The sequence below is a fragment of the Thermomyces dupontii genome (genome assembly GCF_041956625.1).
Source record: "Thermomyces dupontii strain NRRL 2155 unplaced genomic scaffold VTN31scaffold_1, whole genome shotgun sequence".
Classification (NCBI taxonomy): Eukaryota; Fungi; Ascomycota; class Eurotiomycetes; order Eurotiales; family Trichocomaceae; genus Thermomyces; species Thermomyces dupontii.
Window position 1 is genome coordinate 2,893,709 of NW_027192307.1, and position 14,588 is coordinate 2,908,296.

Genomic DNA, 14,588 nt, shown 5'->3' on the forward strand with positions numbered 1-14,588 from the left:
TCCAGCCAACAATTTCAAGACTTAGTCTCTGATCTCACTATTCCTGCGACCTGGTTTTGGCTTTTTTCCATTTCTTCCCTTCCCCTCCGGTCCTTCCGACTTCATTGTCTCCTCGATCTCGATTGTCCATTCTGATCAACCGGATCACCGCTCATCGATAAACAACCTCCGCCACCTCACTTGGTCATGGCCTCGGCAGGCGAACTCCATTCCAATGCGTTGCCGTTGACGCCAGGGCTGCCGAACCTCAATGTCTCCTACGAACCCGACCTGGAATCCTTCCTAAACCTCGACCAACTGACACCCTCCGAACCCGCCAAGTCGAACCCTTCCATCCCTTCACAACCATCAAGGAACGTATCGGATTCTAGCAGTAATGAATCTTCCTACGCCGCGAGTCAATCCCAGTCAACTCCGTTCTCGGGTCCCAGCCATCAGTATGGAGACCATCAGCAACAAACGGGCCTACCGCCTGGTGCGGTTGCACATGGCATGGTGTTCAATGACTCCTTGAACAGCTTTGGTACTGGCAGTCAGGCTTATACTCTGGGCGGTGATATGTTTTCGTCGGTTGTTGGGTTTAAGCAGGAGGAGTCCCCTATCGACTTTGGATCGGTCCCGGCCAAAAGCTCCTCTGAGATGGATGCCGAGCCGGACGGTTCTACTGGCCTGTCTGGCTTCTACTTCCCGTCGGATGGGAACAAATTGCAGTTCGTGGATCCAACCGCATTGGGTGGGCAGGACGTGTCGCCAGTTCCGCCGACCCAAATCGGGCGAGTCTATCCCGGAGTGCACCAACAGGCAGCCATGGCTCGCGCCGCTGCACAAAGACAGGCCGAAATGATGCGCCAAGCACAACGGCATCAGCAAGATCAAACCCGACAGACGGTCCCCCCGCCGCAGTCGACGCAGCCAGCCACTCGTTCTGGCCGCAACATCGATCCCGTCGTGGAGGAGAAAATCTCGCGCATTCTACAACAGATGAGGCAAAACAACCGGAATACGACAACAGCCACCACCGCCAACAGAAGCACCAACGGCTCCAACAACAATAACAACAACAACAATAACACCAGTATGAACAACACGAATAACCAGAGCGGCGCCACGAAGCAGGAAGGCTCTGGGTCGTCTCGTCCCGTGATATCTTTGCCCCAGCCGACTAGAAAGCAAAAAGACGAGAGTGAGATGGATGAAGACGAGCGGCTATTGGCCAGTGAAGAAGGAAAGAAGTTGAGCAGCAAGGAGCGGCGTCAACTTCGCAACAAGGTGTCGGCACGCGCGTTTCGATCACGCAGAAAAGGTTTGTGTTGCACTGAATACGCAGTTTGGGCGACACGCTGACCCCGGTGATCAGAATACATCGCCCAATTGGAAAATGAAGTGGCGAACAAGGCGAACGAAGTGAACGACCTGCGCATGCAGAATCAAGCTCTGATGGAAGAGAATTCTCGCCTGACTGATCTGACCCGCATGCTTCTTTCGTCTCCGCATTTCTCGAGTTTCTTGAATGACATGGCTGCCAAAGCAGCACAACAACAGCAGCAGGAGCAGCAACAGCAACAGCAACAGCAACAGGTCATTGCTCCGTCCACCTCACAATCCATGGTCCAACCTGCAATGCAGTCCAACCCTCCTGCCAAGGACGCCAACACACATCTGCAAAACGCGCAGGAGTTGCAAGGCCAGCCTCAGCAACATTTCCAAGTCGGAATGGTCATGGTGCCGGAGCAGGGCATAAACATGCGTGAGATTCCAGGTTGGAACTCTGGCCTGGATATGAGCTTCATGAATACACCAGTATTTGCACTCTTGGATGTGCCGGAGGGCCCAGCAGTCGACACAGAAGCGCTGTCTGGCAAAACTTCTCGTGTCGTGGAGCCTCTATCAAGCTTGGATGAATCTAAATCCGATGTTCCTTGCCTCGAGCGACCTCCTGCAGCTGAGTTGACAAAGACAATACAATGTGGGACGGCGAATCCCAATGTGAACCTCGACGAGTCAGATTCTCCATACGCGTTTTTTGCCGACGAAGTGCCTGCGATAGAAAGGCCGAGTGTTCCAAGTGACATGTGTGGAGGGATTAAACCGGAAAAAGCACTTTTGCATTACCAGTTGATCGTGGAAGGCGAGTCAACGAAAGTCAGTGCAGAGATACTGAGGCGTCGGTTCGAGCTATTATGTGCCAGCATGAATGCTGCTTTTGACCGAGTGTCGAGGATAACGTCACATCTGGAGTAACAATTGTGCTTTTCGGCGTTGGGGTTGGGCTGGCTTTGTATATATATGTGTGGGATACATACGGAATGGAGGATAACGGAGTTGTTTTTGTCTCGCAGACCTGGCATACACATCCCCTACAGACGAACACTCGAGTCAGAAACTCGGAGCAGTCCATTGCTGCCAATAATACATGCCATACCGCATTGTTACATCTACTTGGTATTCTCTAAATCGAAAAGAGATTAGCGTACGAAATGTAATATGAGAGATTGATTTGCGCTAAATCAGATACGGTATGGCTAATACGGGGTACATCCCGTACCTGTGACTCGACGTTTCGATTTACCAAGAAGAAAATTATTACTGCTGTCCGCAACTGACCTCAATTTAACGGCAAACCCCAGATTCATACCCAGTCTTGACAAGTCCGCTTCGCTATTCGGTCAGAAAGGTTATACCAGGTGATGCTTGCGGTTATTACGTGAATTCCATAGGAATTCTCACAAAACCGTCACATTGGCTTCCTGGCGTAGATCTGGGCGGCTGCTCTCAACAGCCACCCACGGGACCTCTCTGCCCCGGTCCGTTGCGACTTGGACCTGGACGTTCAGTCCGGCCGCTATCTCCCATCAGCATCGCACGCTGTCCAAACCGGCGCGTCACTTTTTACAGACCGGCTCCGAGTTTCTACACCCGCCGCTGTCGCAGACGCAGGTCGCGCTTCCGGGTCTGCAGGTGTTCCAGGCGCCGCAGAACAACCATCCGAAACTCTGTGCGCGATACCTCCTTGTCGATCGAAATCGCTACGCTCCTCCCCTTCCCGAAAGCCCGCCGGCCCCTGTGGGTGCGAAGCCAATGAAGTTCTACTTTCAGATCCTCTGCACGCCGACGGCCGATACCCCCGGCACAACCTTCATTCTTGATACGACAAATAAGCGGTATCTATTTGGTCATGCCGCGGAGGGTACCCAAAGGACGTTTGCGGAGCTTGGGACAAAGTTCTCCAGCCTCCAGGAGCTGTTCATAACGGGGCCCACGGGGTGGCATAATGCGGGCGGACTGCTGGGAGTCATCTTGACCGTGGCGGATGCGCATATCAGCGCCACATCTGCCCAAGAGATGGCCATGGAGGAGAAAAGGATGCGTCGGTTGCGCCATCTTAGTACCTTGCCGAACAAAGAAGAAGCTGAGGCTGAACTCGCTAGGCTGGAGGCGGAGATGGACAAGAAGACCACACCTACTATCGAGATGAATATTCATGGAGGGAGAAATATCACGCATTTGGTTGCAACCGCAAGGAAGTTCATTTTCAGGAAGGGACTTCCGCTCCGGACTAAGGAATATATGTCAAATGATCGTCCTACTGGTGGGGATAAGGATAAGGATCCGTTTGAAAAACCCTCGTGGTCGGATGGGAACATCAAAGTGTGGGCAATGCCGCTGAAGCCTACGGGCGACTCCGCAGCCTCGTCGGGAACAACAAGTCCGAGGAAACGCAGTTTGGACGAGTTCGAGGAAAGAGTTGATTCGGGTAGTGTCTCTGATCAGTTTGCCAGAGACCAGTCGTTGCGGCACGCTGTGGTTTCGGACATGTTCAACTCCAACTGGTCCCTAGACGCTCTCGTGGAGACCCCGCTCTCCAAGGTCCAGATGCCCGCCACGATTTTCGTTCGCAATCCTGAAACCAAAGACTTGGAGCGTTATCGTGGCCCGATGCCCGGAGGCAGCGAGCCGGTACCGGACATCAATGTCCTCGTGCGTACTCCCTGGCCTGGTGCGACGGTCAACAAACTGCCGCCGACACGGCCGTCGACGGAATCCATGTGCTATATCGTGCGGAGTCATGACACCAGAGGGAAATTCGATGCGAAAAAAGCAAAGGAATTGAAGGTCCCACCTGGCCCCGACTATAGTCGCTTAACGAATGGGTTCAGCGTTGTGGCCGAGGACGGCAAAACCGTTACTCCTGAGATGGTTTTGGGACCTCCGCGGCTTGGCAAAGGGTTTGCCTTCATGGACATCCCAACTGTGGCCTACCTTGATGATCTACTGTCGCGTCCAGAGTGGAAGTCACCTGCAGTAACGTCGGGCTTGTCCGTCTTTGTCTGGATCTTAGGACCTGGCGTCGGGCAAGATTCCCGGTTTCGGGAGTTTGTCACGCGCATGTCCCATTGCAAGCATATTGTCTCGGGGACCGACTACTGTCCCAACTATCTCGCGATGAAGAGTGCTGCCGGGTCGATCACGCACTTGGCACGCCTTAACAGCAACAATTTCTTGATCCCGGTTCATGACAACGTGACGTTGCCGCAGGGCGGGGCAACTTCTGACTCCAGCTCTCCAAACTCCCAGGACTTGTTGATGGGTGGCCTGCTAGAGCCTGCCCGTCGTGGCCTGATCATCAACATCCAGCCTGACTTCAGTGTCGATGAGTCGAGTGTCGTTCCACTCTTCGATCCGAGGGAGCCCCTGCGGTCTGGTCTTCCAGTGGCTGTTGAGCAAAGAATGGAGGTCATTAAACATCGGATGGAAAAACCCGCTTTCCAGGACTGGCTCAAGAAGCTGCAGGCGAATCTTCCGGGAGCCGAGGCGGAGATCTTCACATTGGGGACGGGGTCATCCACTCCATCCAAGTACCGAAATGTGTCTGCAACGCTGGTCCGCGTGCCCGGCCATGGATACTACCTGCTTGACTGCGGAGAGAACACCATCGGCCAGCTACGGCGATGCTTCCCGCCGGACGAACTGCGGGAAGTCTTGAGGAATCTTCGCCTGATCTGGATCAGTCACATGCATGCGGACCACCATCTGGGAACTGCATCGGTTATCAAGGCTTGGTATCAAGAGAACTATCCTGGACACTGTCCAGACTACAATACAATTGAGCACGATGTAGAGAAGATTTTGAGAGAGAAGCGCCTTGTGATCATGGCTGAGCCCACGATGATTGACTGGCTCGAGGAATATGCCGGGGTCGAAGACTATGGGTTTTCGAAGCTGCTCCCCCTGGCGACCTATGTCGCGCAGGATTCGAAGAACGGGGCTGGCCCCCAGACTACCTTTGTTTACCGACATTGCCGAGCAGATGGGACGTATCCGGATTCTCATCTGCCTGGAACGCGTCCGCAAATGTCTCAGTTCCGTTTCAATGAATTCTCAAGTCGCTCGGTGCTCCTGCGATCTGCCACTGGTTTGGAGGACGCTCGCTGCGTGCTTGTTAACCATTGCCGGGGCGCTATGGCGGTCACGCTTTCGTGGTCGGACGGCTTCAAATTGTCCTACTCGGGCGACTGCCGGCCCTCCGCCAAATTTGCGGAGATTGGCAAGGGCTCCACGGTTCTGATCCACGAAGCCACATTCCAGAACAGCATGAGGGGCTCCGCCCTTGCGAAGCGGCATTGCACGGTGGATGAGGCGCTGGAGGTTGGCCGACGCATGAATGCGCAGATGGTGCTCCTGACGCATTTCAGCCAGCGGTACCAGAAGACGGCCATCTTCCATGACAGAGGCGACCCTCGGCGCAAGGGCCAGGACCCGGCGGCCTCGATGACTCCGAGTGCCGCCCCCCCGGACATCGATCCGGACAATCAGACAAATCCCGGCGATGACATTGAGCTGCCCACGCGGCCGCGGTCGCCTGTGTCCAAAATTCCGGCCCCGACCAGCATGCCACACGTCATCGCTTTCGATTACATGCGACTCAAGGTCAAGGACTTCCCCATCGCGCAAGCCTTCTCTCCGGCGTGCGAGAAGCTCCTTGACCGCCTGGAGCGCGCCGCGGCTGAGGAAGAAGCGGGCCTCAAGCTGCAGCGTCAAGCCCAGGAGGCTGCCAATGCGCAGAAGAAGAACAAGGGTAAGAAGAAGGCGAAGACAGAAGAGCGGGTCGCCGCAGCACAGGAGGCGCTGGCGCAGGCACCGCAGAAGCAAGGCCACTCTGCTTGGAGTGCTAGCGAGTCAGAGAGTGGATGGGAGATCAGCGATGACGAGCTTGGGAAGGCGAAGGCTCACGGAAGTGCGTGATTAGTAGTACGGAGTAGTATACATGCATACTTGTATGTTGTCCCTGGATGAGGTGCATTGGGGTATGGGTCTTTGCATAGAAAGGCGTGTATTTGCCCGACCTTTAATTGTACGATATATATATATTCACTCCAATTCTACCATTTTGATATATCTCTTTGATATCAAATGAAAGATCACCATGCGGCATTGTGGTCACACTGAACGTCGATAGACTTGCGGACTTTCGGTACGAAATACCCTAACCCTAGCCCCGGTCAGGACTAGCGGTCTGGCCCAGATCTTTACCTCTCACCGCCTGCCCAAGCTATCAGCCCTCTCGTGTTTTGTCGGAAATTACGGTCAACAAGCTTGGCTGATGTAGCTGTCTGAGAAACTTCACCGTGCAGTTTGTCCTTTAATTTTTCATTGTACAGTACTTGAAGATACGACCAACTCGGCGATTATTCAATTCAGTCCATTGGTTGCGCCATGTCATCGCTCAAATTCCAAGAGCCCTACTCCAAAGAGGAGCTGGAGCGTCTGTATCCAAAGGAACTCAAGCTCCAGCTGGTGCAAGTGGTGAGTCAAGTAACTCGCAGGGTATGCGCAAACAGAAAACTAATGGGTTCAGTTTCTACGCCATGGTACTCTTCCTTGATTGTGGATTCCTGGCGGTCGTCGCATTGACAACGAGTGACTACTACAAGGTGAACGAACGCCGGTGTCTGCTCGATTTCAAAATGTATTTACATACCGATCCAAGTGCAAGTTGCAGGGATTGATTGCTAATGAGGTTCCTACTAGACCGGCCTTCCAACATGTAATCATGATCCTAGGTTGAACTCTCCTGGTAGACGCTGACCGTGTGCTCAGACTGGCCATACTGCGCTGTGGCACGCCGCATGGCATCCATGGTGGCTACCAGTGAAGATGTTTCCAAATGGGACACGCTGGAATGGCGCAGGAGAATCGAGACCTTTGGTCATGACGATGAAGCCGTTGCGACCACGGGTCCCGCGGGGGAAGTCGACAAGATTTGGTAGGCTAGATCTCTATGTGTTGTCGGCGGACGAGAGATTAATACTCTGTAGTCAATTCGGCGAGTTGACCGACAAAGGGCGAGAGACCACATTCCGTCTCGGTCAGCGCCTACGGCATCTCTACGTCGATCAGCTTGGTTTCCTCCCCAAGATCAAATCGAACGCGGAGGACATGTATCTCCGATCCAGCCCGATCCCGCGCGCGCTCGAGTCAATGCAGCAGGCCTTCCTGGGAATGTACCCTGCATCTGCTCGCACCGCTGACTTTACCCCTCCGACGATTGTCGTCCGCTCGCCGGCTGATGAGACGGTGTTCCCCAACGATGCTAATTGTCGGCGCTTCCGTCAATTGTCGAGAGCTTTTGCCAACCGTGCGGCTGAAAGATGTTAGCGCTGCTCTCCCCGTTTGTTTCTGTTGACGTTGCTGAGTTGTCATCATTTTAGGGAACAACACGGAAGACATGGAGTACCTGAACAAACTATGGTCGAAGTGGATGCCGGAGAACAAGCGAGTAGCGGTCGACTCGCATCCTCGTCTGTCGGGAATCATGGACACGATCAACGCGACTCTTGCGCACGGACCGGCCACCAAGCTCCCTTCGGAGTTCTACGATAAGAAGGCCCGTGAGATCGTCGAAAAGATCGCCGTCGATGAGTGGTACGGCGGATACAAGGAGAACTCCGAGTATCGACGACTCGGCATCGGTCCGTTGTTGGGCGATGTCGTCGACCGCATGGTCAGTACCGCCGTGGAGAACGGCTGGCGCAGCAACGTTGTGTCTTCCAAGCCTGGCAGTTCAGTGCCTATCAAGTTCGCCATGAGTGGGTGCCACGACACTACGCTGGCTGCCATCCTCGCTAGTCTGGGTGCCTACAACGAGAAGTGGCCACCATTTACCTCCTCCGTTGCCATTGAACTTTTTTCGAGAGCCGACGAGCCGCAATCATCGCCCGCTCCTTCCAATACTACTTCGAACACGTCGACGTCCGGAATCCTGTCTTTCTTGAAGGGAAGCAAAGCCGCGCCGGAGAAGTCCTCGGGCAGCACAGCACGTGTCCCCCTCTCCGAACTCGACGAGTCCGCCAAGCAGAAGCTCCGCAAACACTACGTCCGCATCCGCTACAATGACGAACCAGTCCGCATCCCCGGCTGCGCCGCCAAGCCAGAGAACCATTTGCCCGGTGATGAGTCGTTCTGCACGCTGGAAGCGTTCAAGGCGATTGTCGACAAGTTTACGCCAAAGCAGTGGAAGGCGGAATGCCTGCAGAATCTGGATGAGGGTTTGTTTGGGAAGAATGATGAGCACAAGTCAATTGCGGGCTACTAAAAAAAAGTCACAAACTGAACAAAAAGGGTGGGCTGGTGTGTTTCGTGCACGTTTTGTCAAATAGACCCTGCATGTATGGTAGACGGTAAACCTGCACTGGACTCTCTGATGTGATATCGACCTGATGGAGGTCTGGCTGTATTTTGAACTGTTGATCGAGGGCAACTGGCGTAACCACTCGTACAGTCAATCAAAACCCTAGGTAACCCTCGCTGCCTTGCTTCCTGTCGAGGGTTGCCCCGCTGCGCAAATTACTTTGCTCTTCCTCTAGCACTTGACTAATCCTTGATATGATTTTTGAAAGTATGCAATTGATTTGTTCGAGGACTGAATGACCTGGGCAGGATTCTTTAGGGTGTGTTTGGAACATTCTAAGGGCCAGCAGGTTGGCCTCAGACGCCAGCTGGTTCGGTTTTCCACACGTTTGTGGTCGGGAAATCACCCCGTCAAAGTCCATTTGGCCTGGTTGTATCTCCGGCGGATGTGTGTACCAGTCGATCTCGCATGCCACCAACACGTCCTCATCCACGTTCACGTGGCACAATCACATATGTAAGGACCTATTTATCAGTTGGAAGCCATCCGAGCTTATTAGATCCCAAATGTAAGCGGAGTCGCTTCGATTATGAACACTTTGTCATCTCTCGATGGAGATCTGATTGCTGTAAAAAGGAAGCTCTCTCACGTATGGCTCTGATGTTTGTAGATCCCACGCGACGACAGATCTGCCAGCATTGCTATTAGACGTCGCCGACAAATTGAAGAGAAAATTATCCTGTACGCACACTATACCGATAAAATAACAACATAGAGATCTGATAGGAGGATATCCCCTTCCTAGGCAACAATGGTGGTGCGCCCATGACCCAAATCGATCAGTCCCGAGAGCCGACATTTCGATTTTGCAATTTCCACTCTCTGTTAGATCCCAGTAGCACAGTCGTCGCGAATTGTAGGCACCCTTCCCTTCACGGGCATTCTCGGCGATTTAGGCCATGGGGGGGGATCTCGATAGGCCGGGCACACTGCAAACCATGTTGCCATCGCAAATAGGTCATCACGCCAGGATGGAAGTTGGGACATTGGTTGATGGCTCATCCACTCTCCTGGCTAGGAAGAAAAGGTTCCGCATCCGGAAGGTCGGGGGTAAATTTCGGATTGAAGAACCAGAGCTGGATGCCATCTTCAGTAGCCACACAAAAGACCTCACGGTCGCCGAAGATCAGGAAGGGTCGTCGTTCGTCATCGGTTGTCGCCCCATGTCGGCCACGTTGGCTGGGCCACAGGAACTTGCGAAAATTGATTTCTCGAGTATGCAATTGGTACGGCCGCACGAAGATGGTGCGGTTTTCTGCGTCGAAGAGATTGAGCTCCGTGTTTTTGTACCAGAAGTAGAGAATTCGGGAGGTGAGGACGGTGACAGAAAAGTAGTTGAAATAATCGAAAGCGGGAGGGACCAGATCGTACCATTGGGCGCTTAATTTGTCGGTGGCGAAGTCGTACATGAGGTTGATTTTGTGGCGTTGGGAATCACGATAGTCCAGATTCCTTACAGTCTTATGGCCAAAGGTGCGACAATCGTAAAAAGGTATATCGATGGAGCGTTTCGATAGCTTAGGGATCTTTCTGTCCACACAACGATCCGACAATGACAGGCGAAAATGCCTTCTGTCGAGCAGCCGCCCAGTCAAAGTCCACTTGGTCTCTTGCACTTCTGGCGGATGGGTGTCCCAGTCGATCTGAAATGCCACCAGGATGTCCTCATCCACGTTCACATGCCACAAGCACAGGTCGGGGAAGCTACCTATCTTTCGGAAGCGGCCCGAGCTTAGATCCCAAATGTAGACAGTGCAAAGAGGCTTTGATTGAGAATCAACCATGATTAATTTGTCCTTCTCGAGAGAAGCATGTTGAAAGGCACATGGAAGCTCTCTTGCGTGTTTCTGTAAAGTGTGTGTATCCCACGCCAAGGCACATCTGCCAGAGCTACCGTTAGACAAGCCCGCAAACTGGAAACAAATAGTACTTGTACCAGGTATGTTACTCCATACCTCGGCGCCTTGAAGATAACAACATGGCGATCTGATAGTAGGAGATTCCAATAGCTGTGCATCAGTTCTTCATCTTCGGTCCAAGTTGATTTCTCTCCAGTCTCGAGATTCAATATTTCAACAAAGGTGGTGCTCCCCATACGGTAGGAGTAGCATATTCGTCGCGAATGGTAGGTAGCATTCATGGGCATTCTCGGCGTTTGTGACCATGGAAGAAAGATCTTCTTGACAGGCCGGGCGTACTGTAAACCATGTTGCCATCGGAAGTAGGTCGTCGCTTCGGGAGCAGCTACATTTGCGCGCTCTATGTCCAGGAACGCTAGCGTTCGGCGCACGAGAAACGTAGTGATCGTATCAGACGAGAAAACAGACTGCCATCGTTTGGAGACCTAGGACAACCAGTTAAGCTGTGCCTTAGCTGAGTTATTTTTTTTTTTTTTATCGAAGAATGGGAAAATGCGCACCCTCCGGCTTCGGACTATGTCTGCCGGTTCCAGATACTCGACAATCTCAAGCAGGAGCTCCAGAGGCAACGAGCTGACGATATCGTACGCGCTTTCACAGCGTTTCCCCATTCCTTCTCGTGCAACAGGTCTGATATCGCTTGAAGTTCGGGCTGCAGTTAGCTATCGCGTCTCCCAACCGGATACAGCATCTCTGTTTTGACACTGTCGTCGTTGTGGACGCAAGAGACCAGAGAATCAAACGCTTTTCGCCAGCTACGCGTTCCCAGACATGCCGTTAGATACCGAAGCTGTGCGCTGTGCGGTCGATGGATGGATGCATTGACGCAATCAAAATTGAAGCTATCAACTTGTTCCTGATATGCTAGATCTAGCCGGGATTCGGACCTTGATATTTTCACTATGGTTTTCTGATAGTTTCACTATGATTTCTTACCCAAATGGGAAACTTTGGCTGGTACTTTACGCGTAGTTTCTTTATCTGTAACTCACTAGGGTACTCCATACATGGAGTGTGGAGTCAGTACGGAGTACTTTCGATAGTTATCACTTGCGAAATCTCAAGTTCAAGGTGCAGAACTTTTCCGTCGCGTACTGCCACCACCTTGACATGAAATTTCTACTTTTGAAATAGTTATTAGGGGTGCCGAAGAGGCATTATCGCGGATATCACCAGGTTTCAGCGAAATTTGAACCATTTTTGCGGGAGTTTTTGTGCCTCAAAGATCATAGTGAGACTATCAGAAAACCATACGGAGTACTACTCCGTACTCCGTATCCGTACTCGTACATAGATAGTGAAAACATCAAAGTCTCGGGATTCTAGAAACGATGGAGGGGCAGCCAGGTTAGGCCGAACCTGGCCCCAGTTCCCGAACATCAACGAGTACTACAGTACGGACTAGGTATTCCGTTGACAACTTGCCTTCTTATGGCACTAGACGTGCCCTATTCAAAGGAAGACCAAGAATGGAACGATCCATGCAACTATCTGACGAAATCTAGGAGACCTCTTAAGGAGAGAAAGCCCCTGAATACTCCGTATGTGTGGGCTGCACTAATAAGAGCTTGGTTGCCTCGTGCCTCAGGCCCTCCAGTCCCCCTCCAGGAGGTGCTCTTGTTCCTAACAAAAGAGCTGTAGCTTAGCAACGTGCTGACTAAACGCTGGTCGAATATGTACCTAGGTAGGTAGTACTTCTGTTTCACCATCAACCATAAATCAGCATACAAAAACCGAGGTGCCTACTGTGCCGAAGGTACTAAATACCTACCTAGTACGGAGTATGTACCTGGAAACCTACCTCGATAACCCCTACTGTTGGAGGCTTGAATGGCCCTGGCATTCTGTGTGGGAGGTACCGACCTCCAACCTTTATCTTATCTACCTAGATCACGTGACACAAGCCTGGCCTAGGTATGAACTTAGCCTCAGTGCCTCAGGCCCTCCCCGCTAGTCCCTAACTGAGGCTAGTAACCTACCTACCTACCTAGGTAACCTATGTAGTGGCTAGAGTCTCTCTGGATGGCTCCAACATTCAAATGCTCCATAGAGAGAGATGTTCGAAATTGACCAAAAATAATGGGTCAAAGTACTTAATAATTCGGCATAGGCCTATGATTTTGGGGTTTGTCGAGTACAAGTAAGGTAGTTTAGTACTCGTATGCAAATCTGTAAAGACTTCATTCCTGTTGTTGAAACCCTGTGTATCCCATGATGACCAACGGAGAAACTGTCTGACGCCGGCTGACCATTCAAAGCATTATTACTAACTACCTACCTACCTATCTAGGTAGATAGTAGTACGATTCAGGCTTTGCGCTTGGTCCGAGTTGAGGTTGAGTTTCCGAATGGCTTTTGACCCTCGAGTTTCGTCTGGCTTAAACATAACAATGAATTGAGCGTCGCTACTAAGAGGCATCGAACGCATTCCGGAAAGCGGAGGACTCGCGTTCAGCGTTAGAAACTAACTTTTGGCAGAAGCGTGCCCGCAAAAAGACTTCTTGCTGGGGCTGCTGTTGTGCAGGATGAGAGTCGGGACCGGATGGCCACGGCTGGCAAAGATCTTTTTCTCTGTCCTATGATATCCTGCATTCAGTCATCAATGGTGGAGATAGGTTGGTCAGTGAGACATCGGATAAGCTTCTTATGCACGAACGGGAGATAGGCACATCAAAGGGCTTTGTCCTGTCACACACTTTCCTCCAGTGGAGGAAAAGACGTCGCTCCTGGAAGGTCGGGAGTGAAGTTGGGATTGAGAACCCAGAGTTGACGCCGTCTCCGCTGGCCATGCAGTGATGTCACGGTCGCCGAAGAGTGGTAGGGGAAATTGTGGGCACCAGGAGCCCAATCGTTTGCGAAGTCCGACGTCTCCGGTATGCATTTGGTACCACCATATACCGATTGCTTTATTCTCGGCGTCTACAATTCGAGCATCCTGTAACGGCTGGCCCAGTTGTAGACAACGTGGGGACTAGAACGGCGTTAAACGGCGGGTAGGGTGAAACGTGCGGGGCGTATTCATTCCGTTGGACAGTCAAACTTGTCGATGGTATGGTCGTCCATGAGGTCGAACGCGCAAATCTCTGGTAGAAAGCACGATAAGGCAGACTCCGCACTGTGATGTGGCCATAGGTGAGATTTCTGAACTGCGTTGGCTCCATATCTGATGACTCAAGCGTCTCTCTGCCCATACAATGATCAAGCAGCGATGGCTAAGAATGTCTTCTGTCGAGTAATAGCCGTTCAACCAAAGCTCACTTGGCCTGCTGCACTTCCGACGAATGGGCGTCCCAGTCGATCTCGAATGCTACCAGAGAATCCTCATCCGCGTCCACGTGCCACAACCACAGATCGGAGGAGCTGTTCATATCTGGAAACTATCGCAGTTCAGATCGCAAATGTAGACAGGATGAGGCGGCGTCGGTTGACTCGGTTCAAAGTCAACTATGACCATTTTGCCCTTCATATAACTCTGGCAGACGGATCAAGGAAGCTCTCTTGCGTATCGCTGTGATGTGTGTAACCCACGCGATCAGAGTCGCTGCCAACGAAACTGTTAGACGAGGCCGAAAACTTGAAGGCACTTGGTGTTTGCATACCTCTTCCCCGCAAAAATAACACCATAGCAATCGGATAGTAATCTTCGGTCCAAATTGATCTCTTTCCAGTCTCGAGATCCAACAATGCGACTTCGCTCGCAACCTCCATGCGATGACATAGACATCGCAAATGGTACGAAATCTCTTGACACATGCTCGGCGCTCCTGACTATGGGAGAAAGACCTTCCTGACGGGCAGGTCACACTGTAAACTATGTCGCCATCGAAAATAGGTCATCGCGTCAGAGGCAGATCCATCCGCAACGTCCTAGTCTAGGAACACAAAACAGCCAGCATTGCATCAGACAAAAGAATGTACCGCCTTCATTTTGAGAACCAAAACAAGCCCGAAGTCAATATAACTATTAGGCTTCGTAGTGA

The 14,588-nt window shown here is 52.0% G+C and overlaps 5 protein-coding genes across 5 annotated transcripts; 3 read left to right on the top strand and 2 right to left on the bottom strand.

The window, feature by feature from the left end:
- Positions 1-186: 186 nt before the first annotated feature.
- Positions 187-2,241, top strand: VTN31DRAFT_1088 (uncharacterized protein; the record flags this gene model as incomplete). The annotated part of the gene is made up of 2 exons (XM_069401106.1): positions 187-1,303; positions 1,358-2,241. 2 exons carry the CDS (start codon positions 187-189, stop codon positions 2,239-2,241), a joined length of 2,001 nt encoding a protein of 666 aa, XP_069263944.1.
- An 837-nt stretch (positions 2,242-3,078) lies between these two features.
- VTN31DRAFT_1089 (uncharacterized protein) lies at positions 3,079-6,243 on the top strand (the record flags this gene model as incomplete). The annotated part of the gene is made up of 1 exon (XM_069401107.1): positions 3,079-6,243. One exon carries the CDS (start codon positions 3,079-3,081, stop codon positions 6,241-6,243), a length of 3,165 nt encoding a protein of 1,054 aa, XP_069263945.1.
- A 471-nt stretch (positions 6,244-6,714) lies between these two features.
- Positions 6,715-8,593, top strand: VTN31DRAFT_1090 (uncharacterized protein; the record flags this gene model as incomplete). The annotated part of the gene is made up of 7 exons (XM_069401109.1): positions 6,715-6,804; positions 6,857-6,869; positions 6,933-6,967; positions 7,030-7,045; positions 7,099-7,264; positions 7,317-7,651; positions 7,710-8,593. 7 exons carry the CDS (start codon positions 6,715-6,717, stop codon positions 8,591-8,593), a joined length of 1,539 nt encoding a protein of 512 aa, XP_069263946.1.
- A 1,094-nt stretch (positions 8,594-9,687) lies between these two features.
- On the bottom strand, positions 9,688-11,219 carry VTN31DRAFT_1091 (uncharacterized protein; the record flags this gene model as incomplete). The annotated part of the gene is made up of 3 exons (XM_069401110.1): positions 9,688-10,570; positions 10,645-11,033; positions 11,109-11,219. 3 exons carry the CDS (start codon positions 11,217-11,219, stop codon positions 9,688-9,690), a joined length of 1,383 nt encoding a protein of 460 aa, XP_069263947.1.
- A 2,829-nt stretch (positions 11,220-14,048) lies between these two features.
- Positions 14,049-14,361, bottom strand: VTN31DRAFT_1092 (uncharacterized protein; the record flags this gene model as incomplete). The annotated part of the gene is made up of 2 exons (XM_069401111.1): positions 14,049-14,149; positions 14,208-14,361. 2 exons carry the CDS (start codon positions 14,359-14,361, stop codon positions 14,049-14,051), a joined length of 255 nt encoding a protein of 84 aa, XP_069263948.1.
- Between the last annotated feature and the right edge of the window lie 227 nt (positions 14,362-14,588).